We start from the raw sequence: 16470 nt of genomic DNA, 5'->3' as shown, positions 1-16470 counted from the left end.
TGTAATCATTGTGCAATTTTATTTTAAGCATAATATATCATATATCATTATCGTCAAATATTCAAAAGTTACCAAATAGATATTAAAATGACCAGTTTTAATTGACTTTAATAATATAATACAATTTTTAATACCCAATGTTTCGTTCTTTGTTTTATTATGAATAAATAGCAAACTATTCAGCTTCCACATAATAAAAATGAGTTAAAAATCAAATGGCATACACATTTAATATTCATCCCGACATTTCTCGACCGACACCCAGTTTTGTAGTGACGTCACAGAAATTGACTGATACGGGAAATTATGGGCGGAAATATCAACTAAATCATGGCTCGGGTAAATGTGTTTAGATAAAACAAATGCCTGTAACCGAGATGTCAACGTGATTAAGAAATGAAACTAGAAAAAAAAAACGACTTACCGATATAATAGAAAACACGCGAGACAATAAGATCCGATCAATACATACAAGCGTCGACCAGTTGGCCTCTACAGGCGCGGATCAGTTGTCCGTCTCGCCGGTACAACTAACTCGGCACTGGCAGTGTTGGAAACGCTACCGCTATCGAGTATAGATATCAATTTCAGGAAGAAAAGGGAGATGGCAAAGAATAGTCCAAACTGTGTAACGTCATTCCAACAAAATCAGAGTACCATCCTGAGGCCAGTAAATTATTTTTGAGAGACAGTTGTACAACATCTAAAAACACTGACAAATATGGCCGACTCTTCTACCCATAGTGCATTGCAAATCATCTGACTCAGCGGATTGACCCCCTAGGAAGAAAATAATGAGCATAGTAAGAAAAAAAAACACTTTTTGAAATAAATTTATTCTCCTTATTACATTAAATATCTCTTGATTGTGTAAATTGTATTATATTGTTTTTATTAAAATTTTAATAATATGCACAGGTTGCATGCACTTATGTGTTTGAATAGTTTTTACTTATGATTCATCTTTTCTCTGGCTCCAAGAACTGACGTAATCACTTCAAAGGTATGAGAAGACAATGTGAATAAATTTATTCTTTGGATTCGTAACTTAAAAACGTATCATATATAAAAACACTGTTGATTTGTCTTGTTTAGCTTCATGCTAGAATATTATGTTTTTGTTTTTGTTTTGTTTTGTTTTGTGTTTTTTTCGAATGTAAATCAAAATCTGAATTTCGGGAAAGTTTACACGTGTATTCAGCGAATGAAGCGATCCCGATTGTTTTGGTCGTACATTCTAGAGTATTTTGGCGAATAACTAAAAGGTTGTTTAAACAGTAACACGGTCAGAAAATAAAACTCTGGCATTTATATACCTGCTCGATTTTTATATCAGTCATATTTTACGTTAGTATGAGGGTCAAACTATATATTTTTATTTTTATCAAATATGCCAACATCTTTTCCCTGCAATACTTTGCATACATTTTTTTCTCTGTGTCTAGCTCGCGTTTGTTAAAACAAATCATATGGCCACCTCCTACCCCTTCCAGAGAGAAATACAGGTGAACGTTCTCTGGCAATTTCCCGATAACTTCCTCTTTTAGTACAGTGCGCCCTCGTGTGACAGGTACGTAATAATTTTCGTTTACATGAATTTTTAACATTCCAGCAGCGGTTTCAATCTGAATAAAAAGGCATTAATAACAAAAGTAATAAAAATAAAATTAAAATAAGTTTCTAGCCAAAATAATTAAAGCCCGTACACTACATCAGATTTTAATCAGATTGCAGCGGTCTCTAAGCGAGGGAAATTTGAATAACTTATTTGAATTTAAATTTAAAATTTTAAGATAAAATGTATGAAATTAAAAAAATACAGATTAATCAGATTAAGCAAGTAGTCACAACAGACTGATGTCTCACTTTTATTTACGGATTTTGGTTCAACTTACCAGAATATATAACAATAATACCAATCTGATTATTTTTTATTTTATTTAAGATATGACCGCTTTTAATAGACGTCGCCGGTGTTTGCCCTTCGATGTATATGCCTCTTACGTAGTTATAGACGTGTACACCAGCAGTCATAGACCGGTGATCACAGGGTCGCGATTGGAACAATATCAATTAAATTACATGCAAAACGACCAATATATAAGTTGGTGTTACTATCCTATGTGAAATATTATAGTGTTTCAAGTGTGTGTTAGTTGTGAAAAAGTACCATCGCTGTACTCTATGCGTGGTTTCACAGGGACGGCTGATGCCGGATATGTTCAGTTCGGAGAACGCATATTTACAACGACGTCGTTGCCACTTTGCATTGTGGGACAAAGTCGCCATGAGTATAAGTATTTGAATTGGAAGTCGGGTTTAAGTTAAAAATATCTTATGATGTAGATATATTTCATAGAAAGGCAATGTGTATCTACAAATCCTTATTGTGCCATGTTTTAACACCGTTTTACATGTAATACTTGAGCGCATCATGCGTTGAGTGCGTCCCCGGCGCTTTTGCGTACAATGGTATGTGCCGTCTCCTAGGAAACCATAGTTCTTCGCGCAAATAAAGAAAAAGTTCCACGGAGTACGCGCTACTGTTTAGTGTATTGCCGGCGACTATCGGAGGCGTTAATGAACTAAACTCCGACAGTATTATAGAATTTGCTCTTTCTACAGATCAACAAAATGATGTTCGGCGGCAGAAAAGTTCATAAAATATCGAATTTCGTGCACAACGATGAAATATGGTAAGTACAGTCAATGTATTTTTCTAGCAGATCAAACAAACTGAGTCGTGTTTGTGTTTATCGACAGCAAAATGTCAACGAATAATACTGAAATATTAAGATCATGAGAATGAACTGAAAAAAATAATTTACGAGAAAAATACGACATTGGTGAAATTAGGTTATGTTTCGCTTATATCAACTTGAACAACGAAAAACACCGGACCATGACGGCTAATGGTTGGACACTGGAAAACCCAGAAAATACGTAAACCCTCAGTATACGGTTACCATAGAGATGGTGAACTCCCACGAAATCGTTAGATTGACAGACTGTGTGGAAAGTCAAGTACACCGCAGCCCGGCTACTAGTATTTCAGATATTGTACACATAAGTCGCGGACCGCCATCCTATACCGAATACATTATATGTGGTTACTAACGAGTTCTTTTAGAGCAATAACAAGCTGTGAGATATATATGCATCGCCGACGAACACCACCTGTTCGTTTCTTTCACAAAGCACTTAATTCAATATTTACGGAAACACGGACAAAGTCACCTATGTAGATTTATGTTGAAATATCCCATATATTTAATTATTCTCATTATATTCAAAGCAGCAATATAATAGTAAAATATTAATATTATGCACACATTTGCGACCCCCTTGAACTTTTAGCATATTTTCAATCTGCTAAATTTCCACTATGTTTGATTGTTGTTATTTTCAGTTACACTAACACTTGGAATGCATGCTGTATTATGCAATTATTTGATTCGGCTCAGGTGTCTTTATTTTCAGGCATATTTTGCCATTCCATCATCTTCACATTTCGAAATTACCCCCAGGATACTAATATAGTAAAATCATTTAATGTTTATCATGATACACCGGATATGACATTATTTTCGAACATCCGGAGTAAACATGGTGGAGTGAATACGCCAAAGTGAAGTAGAATGGAATCACCGCTTGTTTACTTTCCCATGCACTTGTTCAATCTGTCGATAGTGGCGTTCACGTTAGAGATCTCGTCACGTGTCGATACTCGAGACCGAGTCGGCACATGCCGAAAACAACTCGATCTCGGCCCCGATAGATGCTCGGTACCGAAACTCGGCATGTGCCGAGATTTGCTGTCTGACCGCTCGGCACGAACCGAAATCACGCCTTCGGTGGTGAATCTAAGAGAACTTATACTGATTCAAGTTCATACTACATACTGTACTCTAAAGTGATTAATTATTTACTGGGTTTTAATTTGGCTTATTTCGCTGACTGAAAAATGCGCTAAATTAAAACCCAGCGAATATGTAAAATGGGGCATAGAACACATTTTTAATTTATCTAAATGATAAAGCCATGAATTTAAAACCCACTGAATATGCCTGAAATGCTAAATCAGTGAAATTTAAACCCAGTAAAAAGTAGTCATTTTACAGTATATGGTGGGATGCTGTAGAAATGAATGTAAACCGTCGTCAGCGACGCATATTTATTTGACGTGAATAAATATTAATCTTCTTTGACGTTTATATGCACGATGACTGGTAATAAATACAATAACAGCAAATAGATATAACAATTATTATTATCATCATAAGCGTATCGTTTTCCATGTTTGTGTCAAATAGCAGATCGACGAATGAGGGCGTGATTTCGGCACGAGACGAGTGCGTCCCAATTGGGTCCCGACTTACGTAAACCATGGTAGGTCCGCTGCATGCGTGAACGCCACTGCTGTAATTCCTCTGCAAACACAAAGGATTACAAATTCCCATATGTGAACGTAGCGATTGACTACGATGGGACATGTATACATGCAACCTTTTTGGGTCATTTTCACTGTGTCATAGTAACGGAGCATTGGATTGGTTGAACTTGGTTAAGAATAATGGAAAAACCTGCGAAATTGATCAGGTGGGCGAAAAGTTTGCATTTTGATTAATATGAAATTTGACATATTTACAGGAAAGATCACGTGAATTATGAATTGCAGTCGTTACGGAAATGGCCTGACAAATGGGGATTTTTAACTCATGAGTACAACAGAATGCATCGCCGACTGATTGGTGAGACACTGACTCCAGATTTGGCATCTATCGATTCAAGAGCAACGCCCCGTAAAGACTGCGGATTGAAGTTACCGGCAATTCAAGCAAGGTGAGAAAACACAATAAATAGAAAATAAATGTAGTCATCACGATTTTATCATCGGTAACAAACATACGGGGATTTTAGTGATCAATTGCGCGATATATTAGTTCCCCGGGTCGATAGAATATCAGTTGATTCAGATGTAAAAAAGGGGTCGTACAGAGTACAGAGAGGGTCCTACGGAAATGGTTCTCTACAGAGAGAGTCTCACAATAAGAGGGTCCTACACATATGAGCGTATAATTGTTTTTAAATTTATCCGTGTGCTCGCAGCTAATAGCAACATGAACCAGAAATGAGACCAGATCATAAGTATCTGTTCTTTTGCATTTTGTCGGAGCAAATATTGATGGATTCCGCCATTTCCTGTAATTCCGGGGGCACTCGTGTCAATCCTGGTAAAAGAAACATACATTTTTGACCAAGCAAATTTCGCAATTTGCCACCGTGTCCCATTCAATATTCAACCGAACTTCATGTATTTAAGTAATACATTAGCCACATTTTGTCAAAACCAAATTCTACATGGGATCTATGTGAGCTTATATCACCAGTTCAACATTATTTAATCCACCTTTCTGTTATTTTATCTGCAGACCAAACCAGGGGAAACAAATGAAAGTAGAATTAGTCAAACAGAAGAGTACTCAAACAGGAAGACCTATGCTGAGTGCCCAGTTTCCAAGGACAACGGCGGAAGAGATTGGATGGAAATCCGCTATGGCTGACTACCAGCTTGAAATGTACGGACGATATCTCACACCGAAGGCTAGAGGGCAGCAGGGTATTCGAAAAATGTTGAACTGGCCGTACCAGGGACTATATTGATCAAAACATTGTACTGATTAGATTAAACACGTTTGAGAAAACATATTTTGAGATAAGTTCTATACATATTTATTATTTCAACAATAATAGTTGCTGGTGAACAACCGACAACTGCATAGCTGTTCTTTAGATTAATATTGAGGATAGTAAAATAATAATTGTTAGTATCGTAACACACAATGGTCTTCCCCGAAATGTTTTCTAATGTGTTTGTGGGATAATTGTGGGTCATTATTGACATTGTGTCAGATAACAAATATAAACAATGGTACACACTGATACAGTCACATGACATCACGGTACAAAGAAGTTGTGTATCATAGCATGGAGGTAATTACCGGTATTACCTCGATAATCATAGCATGGAACTACACATGTGGTTTGTAGTTCCATGATCATAATAACTCACAACACAAATTCACAGTGGGATATGAACAAAATCTTCAAGAAAAAAACACATACTGAAAACGGACTGCTATGGTAATGGTATTAGATCATTCCCATAATTGGTTATTCTCTCAAACTGCCATTGGATTGTTGTCAAGATGGGGTGTGATATTGAAAAGATCAACAGCCTCACAATGACAAATGCTGGAGAGTCTGTTATATATCACCGAGTACAATCCCATGACACCAACCTACTTGTACAATCCCATGACCCCAGCCTACTAGTACAATCCAATGACACCAGCCTACTGGTACAATCTCATGACACCAGCCTACTAATACAATTCAATGACACAAACCTACTAATACAATTCAATGACACAAACCTACTGGTACAATCCAATGACACCAGCCTACTGGTACAATCTCATGACACCAGCCTACTAATACAATTCAATGACACAAGCCTACTGGTACAATCCAATGACACCAGCCTACTAGTACAATCCAATGCCACCAGCCTACTAATACAATTCAATGACACCAGCCTACTAGTACAATACAATGACACCAGCCTACTAGTACAATCCAATGACACAAGCCTACTAGTACAATACAATGACACCAGCCTACTAGTACAATCCAATGACACAAGCCTACTAGTACAATCCAATGACACCAGCCAACTAGTACAATCCAATGACATCAGCCTACTAGTACAATCCAATGACACAAGCCTACTAGTACAATCCAATGACACCAGCCTACTAGTACAATACAATGACACCAGCCTACTAGTACAATCTCATGACACCAACCTACTAGTACAATTCAATGACATCAGCCTACTAGTACAATCCAATGACACCAGCCTACTAGTACAATCCAATGACACAAGCCTACTAATACAATTCAATGACACCAGCCTACTGGTACAATCCAATGACACCAGCCTACTGGTACAATCCCATGACACCAACCTACTAGTACAATCCAATGACACAAGCCTACTAGTACAATACAATGACACCAGCCTACTAGTACAATACAATGACACCAGCCTACTAGTACAATACAATGACACCAGCCTACTAGTACAATCTCATGACACCAGCCTACTGGTATAATCCAAAGATACCAGCCTACTAGTACAATCCCATGACACCAGCCTACTAGTACAATCCAATGACACCAGCCTACTAGTACAATACAATGACACCAGCCTACTAGTACAATACAATGACACCAGCCTACTAGTACAATACAATGACACCAGCCTACTAATACAATTCAATGACACAAGCCTACTGGTACAATCCAATGACACCAGCCTACTAGTACAATCCAATGACACCAGCCTACTGGTACAATCCCATGACACCAACCTACTAGTACAATCCAATGACACAAGCCTACTAGTACAATACAATGACACCAACCTACTAGTACAATCCAATGACACAAGCCTACTAGTACAATACAATGACACCAGCCTTCTAGTACAATCCAATGACACCAGCCTACTAATACAATTCAATGACACAAGCCTACTGGTACAATCCAATGACACCAGCCTACTAGTACAATCCAATGACACCAGCCTACTGGTACAATCCCATGACACCAACCTACTAGTACAATCCAATGACACAAGCCTACTAGTACAATACAATGACACCAGCCTACTAGTACAATTCAATGACACAAGCCTACTAGTACAATTCAATGACATCAGCCTACTAGTACAATCCAATAACACCAGCCTACTAATACAATTTAATGACACCAGCCTACTAGTGCAATCCAATGACACCAACCTACTAGTACAATCCAATGACACCAGCCTACTAGTACAATCCCATGACATCAGCCTACTAGTACAATCCAATGACACAAGCCTACTAGTACAATCCAATGACACAAGCCTACGAGTACAATCCAATGACACCAGCCTACTAGTACAATCCCATGACATCAGCCTACTAGTACAATCCAATGACACCAGCCTACTAGTGCAATCCAATGACACCAACCTACTAGTACAATCCCATGACACCAGTCTACTAGTACAATCTCATGACACCAGCCTACTAGTACAATCCAATGACACCAGCCTACTAGTACAATCCAATGACACCAGCCTACTAGTACAATCCAATGACACCAGCATACTGGTATAATCCAAAGACACCAGCCTACTAGTACAATCCCATGACACCAGCCTACTAGTACAATCCAATGACACCAGCCTACTAGTACAATCCAATGACACAAGCCTACTAGTACAATCCAATGACACCAGCCTACTAGTACAATACAATGACACAATCCTACTAATACAATCTCATGACACCAGCCTACTAGTACAATCCAATGACACCAGCCTACTAGTACAATCCAATGACACCAGCCTACTAGTACAATCCAATGACACCATCCTAATAGTACAATCCCATAACACCAGCCTACTAGTACAATCCAATGACACCAGCCTACTAGTACAATCCAATGACACCAGCCTACTAGTACAATCTCATTACACCAGCCTACTAGTACAATCCAAAGACACCAGCCTACTAGCACAATCCAATGACACCAGCCTACTAGTACAATCCAATGACACCAGCCTAATTGTATAATCCAAAGACACCAGCCTACTAGTACAATCCCATGACACCAGCCTACTTGTACAATCCAATGACACCAGCCTACTAGTACAATCCAATGACACCAACCTACTAGTACAATCCAATGACACCAGCCTACTAGTACAATCCAATGACACCAGCTTACTGGTATAATCCAAAGACACCAGCCTACTAGTACAATCCAATGACACCAACCTACTAGTACAATTCAATGACACAAGCCTACTAATACAATTCAATGACACAAGCCTACTAGTACAATCCAATGACACCAGCCTACTGGTATAATCCAAAGACACCAGCCTACTGGTATAATCCAAAGACACCAGCCTACTAGTACAATCCCATGACACCAGCCTACTAGTACAATCCAATGACACCAGCCTACTAGTACAATCCAATGACACCAGCCTACTAGTACAATCTCATGACACCAGCCTACGAGTACAATCCAATGACACCAGCCTACTAGTACAATCCAATGACACCAGCCTACTAGTACAATCCAATGACACCAGCCTACTAGTACAATCAAATGACACCAGCCTACTAGTACAATCCCATGACCCCAGCCTACTAGTACAATCCAATGACACCAGCCTACTAGTACAATCCAATGACACCAGCCTACTAGTACAATCCAATGACACAAGCCTACTAGTACAATCCAATGACACCAGCCTACTAGTACAATACAATGACACCATCCTACTAATACAATCTCATGACACCAGCCTACTAGTACAATCCAATGACACCAGCCTACTAGTACAATCCAATGACACCAGCCTACTAGTACAATCCAATGACACCAGCCTACTAGTACAATCTCATTACACCAGCCTACTAGTACAATCCAAAGACACCAGCCTACTAGCACAATCCAATGACACCAGCCTACTAGTACAATCTCATGACACCAGCCTACTAGTACAATCCAATGACACCAGCCTACTAGTACAATCCAATGACACCAGCCTACTGGTATAATCCAAAGACACCAGCCTACTAGTACAATCCAATGACACAAGCCTACTAGTACAACCCAATGACACCAGCCTACTAGTACAATCCAATGACACCAGCCTACTAGCACAATCCAATGACACCAGCCTACTAGTACAATCCAATGACACCAGCCTACTAGTACAATCTCATTACACCAGCCTACTAGTACAATCCAAAGACACCAGCCTACTAGTACAATCTCATTACACCAGCCTACTAGTACAATCCCATGACACCAGCCTACTAGTACAATCCAATGACACCAGCCTACTAGTACAATCCAATGACACCAGCCTACTAGTACAATCTCATGACACCAGCCTACTAGTACAATCTCATGACACCAGCCTACTGGTATAATCCAAAGACACCAGCCTACTAGTACAATCCCATGACACCAGCCTACTAGTACAATCCAATGACACCAGCCTACTAGTACAATACAATGACACCAGCCTACTAGTACAATACAATGACACCAGCCTACTAGTACAATACAATGACACCAGCCTACTAATACAATTCAATGACACAAGCCTACTGGTACAATCCAATGACACCAGCCTACTAGTACAATCCAATGACACCAGCCTACTGGTACAATCCCATGACACCAACCTACTAGTACAATCCAATGACACAAGCCTACTAGTACAATACAATGACACCAACCTACTAGTACAATCCAATGACACAAGCCTACTAGTACAATACAATGACACCAGCCTTCTAGTACAATCCAATGACACCAGCCTACTAATACAATTCAATGACACAAGCCTACTGGTACAATCCAATGACACCAGCCTACTAGTACAATCCAATGACACCAGCCTACTGGTACAATCCCATGACACCAACCTACTAGTACAATCCAATGACACAAGCCTACTAGTACAATTCAATGACACAAGCCTACTAGTACAATTCAATGACATCAGCCTACTAGTACAATCCAATAACACCAGCCTACTAATACAATTTAATGACACCAGCCTACTAGTGCAATCCAATGACACCAACCTACTAGTACAATCCAATGACACCAGCCTACTAGTACAATCCCATGACATCAGCCTACTAGTACAATCCAATGACACAAGCCTACTAGTACAATCCAATGACACAAGCCTACGAGTACAATCAAATGACACCAGCCTACTAGTACAATCCCATGACATCAGCCTACTAGTACAATCCAATGACACCAGCCTACTAGTACAATCCAATGACACCAACCTACTAGTACAATCCCATGACACCAGTCTACTAGTACAATCTCATGACACCAGCCTACTAGTACAATCCAATGACACCAGCCTACTAGTACAATCCAATGACACCAGCATACTGGTATAATCCAAAGACACCAGCCTACTAGTACAATCCCATGACACCAGCCTACTAGTACAATCCAATGACACCAGCCTACTAGTACAATCCAATGACACAAGCCTACTAGTACAATCCAATGACACCAGCCTACTAGTACAATACAATGACACAATCCTACTAATACAATCTCATGACACCAGCCTACTAGTACAATCCAATGACACCAGCCTACTAGTACAATCCAATGACACCAGCCTACTAGTACAATCCAATGACACCATCCTAATAGTACAATCCCATAACACCAGCCTACTAGTACAATCCAATGACACCAGCCTACTAGTACAATCCAATGACACCAGCCTACTAGTACAATCTCATTACACCAGCCTACTAGTACAATCCAAAGACACCAGCCTACTAGCACAATCCAATGACACCAGCCTACTAGTACAATCCAATGACACCAGCCTAATGGTATAATCCAAAGACACCAGCCTACTAGTACAATCCCATGACACCAGCCTACTTGTACAATCCAATGACACCAGCCTACTAGTACAATCCAATGACACCAACCTACTAGTACAATCCAATGACACCAGCCTACTAGTACAATCCAATGACACCAGCTTACTGGTATAATCCAAAGACACCAGCCTACTAGTACAATCCAATGACACCAGCCTACTAGTACAATCCAATGACACCAGCCTACTAGTACAATCCAATGACACCAGCCTACTAGTACAATCCAATGACACCAACCTACTAGTACAATTCAATGACACAAGCCTACTAATACAATTCAATGACACAAGCCTACTAGTACAATCCAATGACACCAGCCTACTGGTATAATCCAAAGACACCAGCCTACTGGTATAATCCAAAGACACAAGCCTACTAGTACAATCCCATGACACCAGCCTACTAGTACAATCCAATGACACCAGCCTACTAGTACAATCCAATGACACCAGCCTACTAGTACAATCTCATGACACCAGCCTACGAGTACAATCCAATGACACCAGCCTACTAGTACAATCCAATGACACCAGCCTACTAGTACAATCCAATGACACCAGCCTACTAGTACAATCAAATGACACCAGCCTACTAGTACAATCCCATGACCCCAGCCTACTAGTACAATCCAATGACACCAGCCTACTAGTACAATCCAATGACACCAGCCTACTAGTACAATCCAATGACACAAGCCTACTAGTACAATCCAATGACACCAGCCTACTAGTACAATACAATGACACCATCCTACTAATACAATCTCATGACACCAGCCTACTAGTACAATCCAATGACACCAGCCTACTAGTACAATCCAATGACACCAGCCTACTAGTACAATCCAATGACACCAGCCTACTAGTACAATCTCATTACACCAGCCTACTAGTACAATCCAAAGACACCAGCCTACTAGCACAATCCAATGACACCAGCCTACTAGTACAATCTCATGACACCAGCCTACTAGTACAATCCAATGACACCAGCCTACTAGTACAATCCAATGACACCAGCCTACTGGTATAATCCAAAGACACCAGCCTACTAGTACAATCCAATGACACAAGCCTACTAGTACAACCCAATGACACCAGCCTACTAGTACAATCCAATGACACCAGCCTACTAGCACAATCCAATGACACCAGCCTACTAGTACAATCCAATGACACCAGCCTACTAGTACAATCTCATTACACCAGCCTACTAGTACAATCCAAAGACACCAGCCTACTAGTACAATCTCATTACACCAGCCTACTAGTACAATCCCATGACACCAGCCTACTAGTACAATCCAATGACACCAGCCTACTAGTACAATCCAATGACACCAGCCTACTAGTACAATCTCATGACACCAGCCTACTAGTACAATCTCATGACACCAGCCTACTAGTACAATCCAATGACACCAGCCTACTAGTACAATCCAATGACACCAGCCTACTAGTACAATCCAATGACACCAGCCTACTGGTATAATCCAAAGACACCAGCCTACTGGTACAATCCAAAGACACCAGCCTACTAGTACAATCCAATGACACCAGCCTACTGGTATAATCCAAAGACACCAGCCTATTAGTACAATCCAATGACACAAGCCTACAGTACAATCCAATGACACCAACCTACTAGTACAATCCAATGACACCAGCCTACTGGTACAATCCAATGACACCAGCCTACTAGTACAATCTCATGACACCAGCCTACTGGTACAATCTCATAACACCAGCCTACTAGTACAATCCAATGACACCAGCCTACTAGTACAATCCAATGACACCAGCCTACTAGTACAATCCAATGACACCAGCTTACTGGTACAATCCAAAGACACCAGCCTACTAGTACAATCCAATGACACCAGCCTACTAGTACAATCCAATGACACCAGCCTACTAGTACAATCCAATGACACCAGCCTACTAGTACAATCAAATGACACCAGCCTACTAGTACAATCAAATGACACCAGCCTACTAGTGCAATCCCATGACCCCAGCCTACTAGTACAATCCAATGACACCAGCCTACTAGTACAATCCAATGACACAAGCCTACTAGTACAATCCAATGACACCAGCCTACTAGTACAATCCAATGACACCAGCCTACTAGTACAATACAATGACACCATCCTACTAATACAATCTCATGACACCAGCCTACTAGTACAATCCCATGACACCAGCCTACTAGTACAATCCAATGACACCAGCCTACTAGTACAATCCAATGACACCAGCCTACTAGTACAATCCAATGACACCAGCCTACTAGTACAATCTCATTACACCAGCCTACTAGTACAATCCAAAGACACCAGCCTACTAGCACAATCCAATGACACCAGCCTACTAGTACAATCTCATGACACCAGCCTACTAGTACAATCCAATGACACCAGCCTACTAGTACAATCCAATGACACCAGCCTACTGGTATAATCCAAAGACACCAGCCTACTAGTACAATCCAATGACACAAGCCTACTAGTACAACCCAATGACACCAGCCTACTAGTACAATCCAATGACACCAGCCTACTAGCACAATCCAATGACACCAGCCTACTAGTACAATCCAATGACACCAGCCTACTAGTACAATCTCATTACACCAGCCTACTAGTACAATCCAAAGACACCAGCCTACTAGTACAATCTCATTACACCAGCCTACTAGTACAATCCCATGACACCAGCCTACTAGTACAATCCAATGACACCAGCCTACTAGTACAATCCAATGACACCAGCCTACTAGTACAATCTCATGACACCAGCCTACTAGTACAATCTCATGACACCAGCCTACTAGTACAATCCAATGACACCAGCCTACTAGTAGAATCCAATGACACCAGCCTACTAGTACAATCCAATGACACCAGCCTACTGGTATAATCCAAAGACACCAGCCTACTGGTACAATCCAATGACACCAGCCTACTAGTACAATCCAATGACACCAGCCTACTGGTATAATCCAAAGACACCAGCCTATTAGTACAATCCAATGACACAAGCCTACTAGTACAATCTCATGACACCAGCCTACTGGTACAATCTCATGACACCAGCCTACTAGTACAATCCAATGACACCAGCCTACTAGTACAATCCAATGACACCAGCCTACTAGTACAATCCAATGACACCAGCTTACTGGTATAATCCAAAGACACCAGCCTACTAGTACAATCCAATGACACCAGCCTACTAGTACAATCCAATGACACCAGCCTACTAGTACAATCTCATGACACCAGCCTACTAGTACAATCCAATGACACCAGCCTACTAGTACAATCCAATGACACCAGCCTACTAGTACAATCCAATGACACCAGCCTACTGGTATAATCCAAAGACACCAGCCTATTAGTACAATCCAATGACACAAGCCTACTAGTACAATCCCATGACACCAGCCAACTAGTACAATTCAATGACACAAGCCTACCAGTACAATCCAATGACACCAGCCTACTGGTATAATTCAAAGACACCAGCTTACTAGTACTCGTGATCCAGGTGTCAGAGGGGCTGGGTTAACACTGCGGTTACATAATTGTATTGTAGAATAGCACAAATAATTTGATCAACTGTTGCCATGGTTACTCTGCTACCTCTTTCATTCATGGGAGATTTGGGACAAGTTCATCTTTATACATGTGCTAAAACGAGTAGTTGAAATGTGCTGATACATTCGGTTGATGATCTAATATGAAGTGAAATTTATTTGATTTTCCCAAGTAGTTGTCATGCTTGAAGACACTTGTTCTCTTTAACAAAATTTCACCATTATTTGAAGAAAACAAGCATAAATAGAAAGACCGGTGGAATTAGTTTTTACCTTAATTTAGTCGTGGCATGTGTGCTCTGATGTTGGTATTACTACCTTACACTAAAATATGTTTGGATATTTAGAGAAGTAACAAATTCCCCCTTCCAGTCTGGTCACTTAAATTACACCATGAATATTCACTTTTATAGATATAATTTTTGACATGTGTTGGTTCTTGGAAATTTCAGCTTACTGTGGAATACTTTATTTTCGCTTGGTATTAATTTTCTCTGAAGGAATAATTTAGTGAAAATAAAATCCAGCGAATGTACAATCAATAAAACCAGTTATAAAGGACTGGACACAGACATTATATATATATATTTTTTTTATTTGCCTTACTCGCACATATGCAATTTTAACAACCACAGAAATGACAATGTTTAAAGAAAAATATGAACTTCAGATTCAAGTCATGATAGATTTCAAACAAATAACTAAACCAAAAAAAAATGTTGGGAACCCTGTCCCTCAAATACGACAATTCAGATAATTGAAACAAAAACATTAAATTACTTAATTTATTATAATTTAATTACCAGTATAGTCTGAAAGGAAGAAAAACAAAATGTGCAGCAATGCCGTGTTTGGGAAACCAGACCAAGTTTAAAAAATTAATTATTAATACAACAAATGAATTAATAGTATACATTCTATAGGAATCCATTGGACATCCTTTATTTAAATTAACAAAATGTACGCCAGATCTTCATTGAAATTGGCCTGGAAGACAATATATCCATGGCAACTGCAATGCTGCTGCTGCTGCCTACAACTATTAAATCTGGCTATTTGGCATCTTGTACCCATGACAACTTAAGGGCACAATCAAATTCAGACTCTTACAAGCACCATTTAAGCCTATTTTAACAGCAAGCATGTAAACTGTTAGTCAGAGGCATTATGAAGTTCAGTCATTTGTATTTGGGTTCATGTAATCCCGACCATGGTATTCTAACCAATGTTTTAATCTCAGTGACAATGTCGCTATAAGATCACAAAAACCCATTTGCCTCTATTGTAATAATAACTT

The 16470-nt window shown here is 39.8% G+C and overlaps 2 protein-coding genes across 14 annotated transcripts in view; one reads left to right on the top strand and one right to left on the bottom strand.

Annotated features, from left to right (window-relative positions):
* Positions 1-741, bottom strand: part of LOC100374520 (kinesin light chain-like) — a 39780-nt gene extending 39039 nt beyond the window's left edge. For all 13 annotated transcript variants that reach the window (XM_085508415.1, XM_085508425.1, XM_085508444.1 and 10 more), the window contains exon 1: positions 425-741. The gene's annotated coding sequence lies outside the window, so the exon portion shown is untranslated. The remainder of the gene's footprint in view (positions 1-424) is intronic.
* A 1810-nt stretch (positions 742-2551) lies between these two features.
* On the top strand, positions 2552-5709 carry LOC102809675 (ciliary microtubule inner protein 1-like). The gene is made up of 3 exons (XM_006814232.3): positions 2552-2696; positions 4651-4842; positions 5433-5709. Exons 1-3 carry the CDS (start codon positions 2635-2637, stop codon positions 5662-5664), a joined length of 486 nt encoding a protein of 161 aa, XP_006814295.1. The 5' UTR covers positions 2552-2634; the 3' UTR covers positions 5665-5709.
* The last annotated feature ends 10761 nt before the right edge of the window (positions 5710-16470 follow it).

This window comes from Saccoglossus kowalevskii, chromosome 2 (assembly GCF_978046115.1).
Source record: "Saccoglossus kowalevskii chromosome 2, keSacKowa6.1, whole genome shotgun sequence".
Lineage (NCBI taxonomy): Eukaryota > Metazoa > Hemichordata > Enteropneusta > Harrimaniidae > Saccoglossus > Saccoglossus kowalevskii.
Note: the sequence above shows the minus strand (reverse complement) of the source record. Positions and strands in the feature narration are given on the sequence as shown.